The sequence below is a fragment of the Leptonychotes weddellii genome, unplaced genomic scaffold (genome assembly GCF_054177405.1).
Source record: "Leptonychotes weddellii isolate Sample4059 unplaced genomic scaffold, ASM5417740v2 HiC_scaffold_6966, whole genome shotgun sequence".
Classification (NCBI taxonomy): domain Eukaryota; kingdom Metazoa; phylum Chordata; class Mammalia; order Carnivora; family Phocidae; genus Leptonychotes; species Leptonychotes weddellii.
The window spans coordinates 1-9,785 of NW_028039123.1; the positions used below are offsets into that span (position 1 = coordinate 1).

General features: G+C 56.8%; 1 protein-coding gene across 1 annotated transcript; it reads right to left on the reverse strand.

The window, feature by feature from the left end:
• Positions 1-2,630: 2,630 nt before the first annotated feature.
• LOC102740767 (NADH-cytochrome b5 reductase 3) lies at positions 2,631-6,881 on the reverse strand. The gene is made up of 5 exons (XM_081811314.1): positions 6,695-6,881; positions 6,227-6,333; positions 3,551-3,680; positions 3,003-3,086; positions 2,631-2,770 (listed from the first exon to the last, which is right to left on the reverse strand). The coding sequence occupies exons 3-5, from the start codon at positions 3,633-3,635 to the stop codon at positions 2,673-2,675; spliced, it is 267 nt and encodes an 88-aa protein (XP_081667440.1). The 5' UTR covers positions 3,636-3,680; positions 6,227-6,333; positions 6,695-6,881; the 3' UTR covers positions 2,631-2,672.
• Between the last annotated feature and the right edge of the window lie 2,904 nt (positions 6,882-9,785).

Below are 9,785 nucleotides of genomic sequence, written 5' to 3' on the forward strand. Positions count from 1 at the left end.
TTTTTTTTTTTTTTTAAGTAATCTCTATGCCCAACGTGGAGCTCGAACCCATGACCCCGAGATCAAGAGTTGCGTGCTCTTCCCAATGAGCCAGCCAGGTGCCTGTATTTTTTATTACTTAAAAAAAAAGGTAAGTTTGTCACTGGCTCTAGTTGTATCTTACTAGTTTGAAAAGACTCTTTCTATATTGGTGATGAGGTACGGATTTTTCCCGGAGTTATTTATCAATCTTATTTATAAGGTTTTCTCATTTGTAAGCCAATGGGCTCTCCTTTCGTGTCTTGCTTACACTGCCCATCCTCATTCATTCATTCAGTACTCATAAAAATGCTCACCTAGCCCCTCTAAAGCTTCACTTTTCTACGTATACATTTTTTTTTTTTTAAAGATTTTTATTTATTTGACAGAGAGAGACACAGCGAGAGAGGAAACACAAGCAGGGGGAGTGGGAGAGGGAGAAGCAGGCTCCCGCCGAGCCGGGAGCCCGATGTGGGGCTCGATCCCAGGACCCTGGGATCATGACCTGAGCTAAAGGCCCAACCAACTGAGCCACCCAGGTGCCCCTCTACATGTATATTTTTAACCTAAACCTCATTTTACTGGAAGGTTACAGTAGGGATCTACTCCACATTTTCCAAATTCATAGCAACTAAGCCAACACTCTTTTCGTCCCTCTCCTCGGGTTGAAATGCCACCTGCAAAGCCTTGGATATACTTGGGCCTGTTTCTAGGCCAGTGCTGCTCAGCGGAACTTTCTGCAATGATGGGGATGGGAATGTTCTAGATCTCTTATCCCAGACAGTAACCACGAGCCACAGGTGGCTACAGAACCCATGAAACGCGGCTAGTAAAACTGGGAAAGTGAGTTGTAAATTTTAGTTAATCCTCATTAACTTAAATATAAACAGCACATGTTCTAGCATGTTCCAGCACAGTCTAGACTTTCCATTATGTTACCAGAAATGCTTTAAGTCCAGTAAGCCTGGCTGTCACATGTGGTTCAGGAACCACTGTTCCCAACACTGATGCTTTAGTAGCACCCTCCAGCGGGCTGGATTCCTCCTTCTCATTCTTTCTTTTCAAAACTTTCTTGGTTGTGCACGGACACTTTGTCCTCACATAATACGAACACCTTCTCTGCTTTTTTTCCACTCTCCTGCCACCACGGGGGCACACTGCAACTTCCAAAGGCTATGTAACTTGCCACACTGCCCCAACCGAATGCAAAAACAGGTATGGAATCCAGCTGCTTCTAATAAGCCAGACATTAGAAAGGTTTGCAAACAGGGGGCGCCTGGGTGGCTCAGTTGGTTAAGCGACTGCCTTCGGCTCAGGTCATGATCCCGGAGTCCCGGGATCGAGTCCCGCATCGGGCTCCCTGCTCGGCAGGGAGTCTACTTCTCCCTCTGACCCTCCTCCCTCTCATGCTCTCTGTCTCTCATTCTCTCTGTCTCAAATAAATAAATAAAATCTTTAAAAAAAAAAAAGGTTTGCAAACATATAAAACGGGACGACATTTTCTAAAATAGTTATTTTTCATAAAATACGCTCTGGCTCAAGTCCTGGTCCCACTACTTCCTGTGAGCCTGGTCGGTCAAGCACCTCTCTGGGTATCTGAGCTCAGAGCTATAAAGTGAGCAATTCCACCACCCTGGCTAGTGAGCCAACAGGCCTGAGGATGCCCTGTACAGGCAACACAAGAGTGACAGCCTCCAGAGACTAGCCCAGCAGCACCGAGTGGAACCGCCATCCCCCACCCCACCCCACTCCCACCAGCTTGGAATTACTGGCTCTTCCCACCCACCCCGGGGCCTCATCAAAGCCACCTCCGTTGGCTCCAGGGCAGTATCCTGTAGTTGTGGGAGTCCAAGGACCTTACAGATGGACGGGACAGAGCCTGGGCCAGAGGGGCCCTGGGACAAGCTGACCTGAACTGTATCTAGAGGCGCGGCAGGCCTGAGCGCGGCCCCCGCGCTGTTGGGGGAGGGGTATCTCACCTCGGCCTTCCCCCAAAGGAGTGTCACTTTGCAAAATCCACATACTCAGTCATAAAACACTAAACCTAGAAAGACCCTTCGGGTGACCTTGTTTCATCAGCTAATTCCACAGTGAGGGAGCAGAGCCCAGAGAGGGAAAGTGGTCTGTCCAAGGTCACACAACAGGCCAGGACAGACAGGCGGTAGGGTAGGCGTGGGGAGGAGGACATGCACTCGGGAGTCAGAGAGACCAGGTCCAGACCCGGCCCCGAGACCCCCAGCTCAGGGCAGGCCTGCAGCTGTGCTCTCGGCCCCTCTGTAAGGATTGGCCCCTCCGGCTCCAGGCCAGCCCCAGCCCCAGCCCAGGCCGGCATTCTTCCACTTCACTGCCGGGTTCCTACCTCTGTTTGTGGGGCGAGTGCTGAGGTTCAGAGGAAGCAGCCAGGGAGCAAATCCCAGGGTGGGGGGTGCTCCAGGTGCCTCACCCCCTCGGCCCCCAAAGCAGCCCCACTTGGGTCAGACACTGGGCTCCAGACTGAAAAGCCTGACCCCCACCAGCCGCAGGAAGGCTGCCCGTGCCCAGGGCGCTCAGAGCACCCTCACATTTCAGCCACGGAGCCGCACAGACCCCCTGAGCGGTGCCTCGCAGGGCCCTGCACCCCCTCTCTGCAGGAGCCCGGTTTGCACGTCTCGGGATCACCCACTGACCTGGTTGGCAAACAGGAGGTGGCACACGGTAGGGTCATGTGGGTCTTTCATGATGGCGCGGATCACCTGCAGCATCGGGGTGATGCCTGCAAAACAGCAGCCCCCCACATGCTGAGTGAGCCCCTGCTGTATTCGTGCACACAGGCCCAGACCCAGGCAGGGGGTGGCGTGTCAGGACAACCGGGCCTGGGCTCCTGACCTCGGGGAGCTCACAACTGCTTCTAATCTGTGCCTCGTCCCATGGTCTGACCCTGACCTTGACCCCCACCCATGACATCTGCCTGCCGAGGCTCAGCAAGGGGCTCAGAGTCCACGTACCGGTCCCTCCTGCAATCATGCCGACAGACTTCACCATCTTGATGACAGGGTTGGACTTCTTGTCTGGACGGATGGCAAACTTTCCTGCGGAGAGGAGCAGGGAGGAGATGGGGAGACCCCAGCTCTCAAACATGCCAAGCTTGGGGCTAGATGGGCTGGAGCACCGGCCCCCGCTTCGGGGGTCTGAGGTGCGGGCAGCCACCATTGGGGGTAAGACAGGATGAGAGAGTGACAAAGCCAGCAGAGAGGAGCAAGAAGATGAGCCCTTCGTTCCCACCACAGACGGTGTGGGGGGCAGTGGTGAGGCTGGGGAGCCAGAGATGCTCTGGCTCGATGCTTTCACTTGTCTGGTTTCAGTCAGACAAAGGCGGTCTGTGGGCAGCCAGTCTGCAACCCCTGTGCTGGCCAACTTCCCTCCTATACAGCCGGGGAAACGGAGGCCCCAGAGAGGAGACCGGCTGCCCAACAAGGGCCACCCACCAGACAGCAGCAGACACAGCATGCACTGTGCCCACCGGGGCCTCCGGGCACTCCAACCCAAAAATCACCTTTGCCCTGGTAGACCAGCAGCCCGTTCGGGCCCCGGAACTCAATGGTGTCTCCAATCTTCAGGCTTTCCAGGTACTGGGACATCTTCCCTCCAGCAGGGAACTTGGGATGGGTGTCTTTGAAGTAAACCTGCAAGACACACCCAGTCCTCAGGCCCCGTTCCCAGGGTCACCGGGCTGAGCTCTGGGCCGCAGAGGGAAGAGAGCGCCTCTTCCAGGGTTCTCTGCGGCCTGTGCGCGGCTCTCTCACGTAAGGCCCTGTCCACCCATCTAAACTCACCCATCTGCATGCCAGCCTCCCAGGAGTCTGCTTTTCCCTAACATTCCCTCTGAACAAAGCGTCAGCCTGGTGAACAAGGCTCCCAACTCGAGGGCTTAATGTATTAACGTTCGGCCAAGAACGGTCTCTGTGTCCCCTCCCGGTGGGAGATTCCCACGCTGTCAGCACAGAAAAGGCTCCAGGAAGTGGGCTTAGCTCCCTCCTGTGCATGTTTGGTTTTTTCCATTCTGTGCTGTCATAAAAACAGCGTTTCTGGAACAACTTCCCTCCCTGTGCCCTGTGGGGCTTCCCCTTTGAGAGAAAAGTGCTACAAGACAGAGACAGGGAGCCTGAGGGCATGCAGCTAACCCTGCCCAGGGCTGAGGGTGCTGGGCTGGGGGGGGGGAGGGGTGGCCAGCAGCAGTGATGGGCAGGGAGGGGCCGCTGGGGAGGGAGACAGGCAGCCCAAAAGGCCTGGGCCTCGGGGAGAACACAGCACAGGGGGGTGTCAGCATGGGGGAAGCGCAAGGACAGGGAGAGGCGGCCAGAGCCATGTGCAGGCCAGGACTCTGACCTTTGTCCGGGGCCAATGGGGAGCAGGGAGCAAGGTCTCTGAGCCAGAAGGGGCCTGGTCTTCCTGAGTTTCCCATCCTCTACTTGGATCCCAGCCCCACCCCCAACACCTTCTCCACATCCGGCTAGAGTGATTCCAACAAGAACAGATGCTCCAACCCTCGACACATTCCCTTTCCTTCTGGACAAAGCCCTAAACCTTACTGCCTCCCTATCCCCCCTAGTCCTCTGAAGCCCCTGCCCTTTGGCTGCATCAGTCTTTTTTTTTTTTTTTTAAAGATTTTATTTATTTATTTGACAGAGAGAGAGACAGCGAGAGAGAGAGCACAAGCAGGGGGAGTGGGAGAGGGAGAAGCAGGCTTCCCGCTGAGCAGGGAGCCCGATGCGGGGCTTGACGCCAGGACCCCGGGATCATGACCTGAGCCGAAGGCAGATGCTTAACGACTGAGCCACCCAGGTGCCCCTGGCTGCATCAGTCTTTAAGCCTACTTCTGACTTCAGGGCCTTTGCACCGGGAAGGTCCTTCTCCTTCCTCTCCGTCTGGTCAACGCCTCCTCGGCCTCCACGTCTTGGCCCTCTGTTACCTGCCCAGGGGAGCAGTTCCCATCACCCCACCTGCCCCACTCTGTGCCATTCCTGGTGCTCAGTCTCATGTGCTTCTCCCCTGGAGCAAGGGTATCCACTCTCCAGGCAAAGACAGGCTCCCGAGCCTGGGCCTGGGCACCCAGTACAATCTAAATGACACTAAGCTAAGGAGGGACCCAGGCCGAGCTCCTTTCCTGTCCTCAAAGACCTGGCGCCACCCCAGGACACTGTGAGACCCAGGGCCTCAGCTGCGGCCCACAGGGGCCTCTGCCTCTGTCCTTCCGCCCACGAGGGGCCCAGTGAGGGGGCCCACACAGTGGAGTTAGGACAGTAAGCCTGGCCCCCAGGAGTGCTGAGCCAGGGTGGCCATGGGGGTTTGGGCCTTTCCTGGGAGGGTCTCCACACCCCACCTCCACTGGCCTGGGCTGGTTTGCATTTGTTGGACGTGTAATCTGAGTACATGGATCGTTCTGTAAAGCTTGTGCTTCTAATTTTCACAAAAGTATACTGTGCTACGGTTGTCATTTCTCTTTCCACTTGATGTGATGACTTTTTTTTTAGAGAGAGAGAGAGAGAGCACACGTGCAAGAGAGCACAGTGCGCAAGTAGGGGGGAGGGGCAGAGGGAGAGAGAATTTCAAGCAGACTCCACGGGGCTCGATCTCACAACCCTGAGATCATGACCTGAGCCAAAATCAAGAGTCAGACGCTTAACCAACTGAGCCACCTGGGTGCCCCTCAACGTGATGATTCTTAAGATCCTTGCCGGCTGTTCTGGGCGTCTCTGATCTAATGGCTTCATCTCTTCCACAGCGTGTACCCACCCCTCACCCATGATGGATCTCAGCTCCCCAGACAACGACCTGAGCTCCTCACACCACTCTTGAGGGGGCTTTAGACTGTTTCTTAGGGAAACGTGCTCAGGAAAGGACCGGCTGGTCACCGAGCCCGTGTGACTGAGTGTGGTGGGGCAGGCCCCCTGGGGCCACAACCGGACACCCAGTGCCCTAGGCTCTGCCCGTCCAAGAGCAGGCAAGTGAGCTCTGCACGAGCTGGTCAACCTTCCTGGTTTCTCTCCTGCAGACGATCTGTCCTTAGATCCTGCCCTCTGCCAAGCCCCCACATTTGGCTTGTGCTGGGAAACTCCAGTTTGCTATTCATTCAGAAGCCAGGCACGAGGGAGCACTGGGCCTTCAGAGACCAGAGTACAAGGGATGTGGTCACTCCTGCCCCCACACGGCCGCGGCCCCAAGACCTCACCTTGATGACCAGGTCCACAAAGCCCTTGTCGTCATCGCTGGAGACGGGCGTGTAGGGCCGAATGACCAGGTTTCCATCGATCCGAGCTGAGAGGTAGATGTGCTGGCCTGCAGGATGAGGAGGGGTGATGCCGGTCCCGAAGGGGCCACGGACTACCTTCTGCAGGCTGTGCTGGGTCGAGTCAGCCATCGCCCCGTGCTCCGCCCTGTCCTCAGAGGCCAGCCTGGCCTGGGCTCCAGGGCCCCCTTCCCGCCCCCACCCCCCGGGGATTCCCATCACACCCCAGCTTCCTGCTGCCACACCTCTGCTCCTGCCGGGGACACTGCTGGGGACAGCGGGGATTTCCCCCTCTCTTTCGGACACTCATCTTTGGAGGCCCAGTGTGGCTGTCACCTTGAAGCCTTCCCCACTCTCCCTAGTTCAAGTGTAAAGCTCCCACTCTCTGACCTAGCCCCCGGCGTCACTCACCGACGGGGAGGCCCAGGATGTGCTCCGGCGATGGCAGGGCGAAGCGGAAGCGCCGGGTGTCGTGGCTGATCAGCTGCAAAGAGACCCGAGCCGTTGGGCGGCGCCCCGCCCCCAGCCCTCAGAGCTGCTCGTGCCCCGTGCCACCCAGAAGGGATGCTGTTGCCACTGTGGACACACATCCTGCACACACGTGTGCACGGGCGCCGGAGGCAAGCACACCGCGTCTGCTCCCACTGGCCCAGGGAAGGGCAGGGGCCCGCCCGGGGCCACCCAGCGAGGTGATTAGGGTAGGGAACAAACTCAGGATCCCAGAGGGAGGCTGCCAGATGGCCCAGAGAATTCTGGCGGCAAGGGGGAGGATCCAACCCTGCCATCAGCTTGGGCAGTGTCCTGGGGTGGCAGGAAGACCTCGGGCCCTGGGCTGGCAAGCTAGGGGCAGAGCTGAGACAAGGCCCGTGTACCCGGGCCGAGGACACAAGAGAGGGGCTCCGGATTACACTAAAAGCCCCCTGAGAAGTGGGACGGCTGTGACTGCAGCAGGGCTGCACAGGGCAGGAAGCGTGCTAGCCCCACTGCTCACGAGGTCATGGCCACGGCTAAGAGCCCTAAGCCAGGCCTCCACCCTGCGCAGGATGGGCAGGTGACAGCCACTTCCCCTCCAGAGCAGGGCAGAGGCTGGTTAAGGGCCAGGCTGGGCCGAAAAAGGAGCCAGAACCCAAGCCCCTGAATCCCCATTAAGCAGTCTTAAACCAAGGCCAGGGGAGGCAAGCCTCCCACAGTAAGCTGTAGTCAGAGCCGGGAACAAGCCCAGCACCCCAGCCCCCTGAGGCCCCTGTGAGGTCTCTCCTGCACCCGGGGCAGCCAGGACGGGGGGTGCGGAGGGGCCGCACAGAAGGCAGGCCACTGTCCAGCACTGGTCCGCGCCCACACGAGACCAGGCGACGTGGCAAGGTCACGGATGGACACAGTGTCATCACTTGGAGGGAGGACAGCAGACTCCTCCAGAGGAGCAGAGCATCATTCTGAGTGTCCCTGAAGCATCCGAGCAGAGCCAGGAGGCCCGGGTCTCAGAAAGCCAGAGCCCACCCACCACTCAGGACGCAAGCAGCGGTCTCTCCACCCCAGCAGCCCAGGCCTGAGGCTGCCTCCCCCGGGAACCTTGCACTCCACGCAAACGGAGCCCCCAGGCCTCCTGGGAACAGATTCCAGGATTATCCATTGGTCCTGGGGCTCAAGGTCAGAAACCCACACGCCAGACAATTTTTGGAAGAAGAAGAGAAACGAGGGAAAGACTGATAATTCTTGGGCTGGATGACAGTGGCAGGGCACATCTGTGTGGGGCTCAGCATGGTGCTGGCGTTCAGGAGGCTGCTGGCTGTGATGAGCCGAGCAGTCGACCCCCAGAGCTTCGGGGGGACCTTGAGGGTCAACAGGTACGGGGAGGGCAAGCAGTGGGGGCTTCCCTGTGCCCCTGGGGGAGCTTAGCAAAAGTATCAAAAAGCGGACTGGTGGCGCCTGGGTGGCTCAGTCGTTAAGCGTCTGCCTTCGGCTCAGGTCATGATCCCAGGGTCCTGGGATCGAGCCCCGCATTGGGCTCCCTGCTCCGCGGGGGGCCTGCTTCTCCCTCTGCTGCTCCCCTTGCTTGTATTTCCTCTCTCCCTGCCTCTCTCTCTGCCAAATAAATAAAATCTTTAAAAAAAAAAAAAAAAAGCGGACCCACCTGCTGACCCCGGAAAGCCACCACTAGGCTACAACGGGGAGGCGGCAGATTTAACTGCTAAGATATTAGCCTCCGGCTCAATCAAAAGGGACTGGTGGGTCCACTGTGCAACATCCCTACAGGGAAATACTAGACTGTCGTCAAAAATAATGAACCAGCTTTAGGTGAGATGTGATAAGGTGTCCATGTTGTATGGCTGGCTAAAAAAATCAGGTTATTAAAAAAGTGAGAGTAAGTATATACACGCCTAAAACTCTGCAAATCCACGTATATGAATGTGATGCCCAGAAAAGGCTCACACGGGCCCGTGAATTGGGACCCTCCATACGGGGAAGGCGTGGCAGGGGATGGGACGGACGGGACGTTAATACTTCACAAAGAATTTTTATAGTGAGCACATACAAGCCATACATTCCTTCTGGAATTAAAATTTTTTAAAATATATATAAAACATAATGAAAAGATAAAGCCTGGTAAAAGCCTCTGGGAAGCGATTTTTTTTTCCCCCTATCTTTGGTTTTTGACGTGTCTGTGACCTCCCGGTCCTGTGCCTCAGGGGACCTCAGACTCGCATGGAGCTCAGGGTGGAGCCAGGCAGGGCCCAGGGCTCAGGGCCTGGCAGGTGACTTTCTCTGCTCCATGACTCAGTTCTCCCTGTCACACCCTTCCAAGGCAGCTGCCAGTGGCCAGAAATAGCAGCAAGGAGGGGCTCTGCTGAGGGAGAGTAGGGAGAAAAGCAGCTGTTATAGGGAGGCAAGTCAAAGGAGGGAGAGGATGGTTTTAAATCATGATCAGACGTTTGAAAAGGAAAAGGGTCAAACAGGAGGGCAAGAGTAAGCCTTCCAGAGGGGTGGATGGAGCCCCATAGCGAGATAATGGGATCACGAATCTGCACAGAGGAAGAGATACCGGGGTCCAACAAGTACCAGGCCCGGAGTAGATGACCGTGGGGGCAGGGAGCAGTCACTCACTTTAAGGAAAGGGGCACTGGGCTGGGAAGCTCCTGGGACCAAGGCGGGGGTAGGCCTGAATCCTGGTTCTACCCCTAACTCACAATGTGACCTCCAACGCCCCCCTGCTCCTCTCTTGCCCTCTGTTTTCCCATCTGTTAAATGGGCGCTTCGACCCCAAAGTCCTGAGGGATCCCTATTGTTCTGGCTTTCTGTGGGATAGAGAGCGTAGTTCAGAGAGCAGGCTCTGTGGTCAGAGACCTGGGTTTGAATCCTTCTGCACACTTACAGGTAACTTTAGAAGGCAACATCACTTCAATTTCCCATCTATAAGAAGGTCAAACAACAGGACCTACTTTGGAGCGGGGGCCGGGGCCCTGAGCACACACAGCAGGTGCTGAGAAACACTGTGATGCTGGCA

Excerpts from the sequence above, each read along its gene's own strand:
- LOC102740767 (XM_081811314.1), bottom strand. The coding sequence starts at position 3,635 with ATGTCCCAGTACCTGGAAAGCCTGAAGATTGGAGACACCATTGAGTTC. Across the intron at positions 3,087-3,550 it reads GCTGGTCTACCAGGGCAAAG|GAAAGTTTGCCATCCGTCCA; the intron begins GTGATTTTTGGG and ends TCCTCTCCGCAG. Across the intron at positions 2,771-3,002 it reads CATGATTGCAGGAGGGACCG|GCATCACCCCGATGCTGCAG; the intron begins GTACGTGGACTC and ends GCTGTTTTGCAG.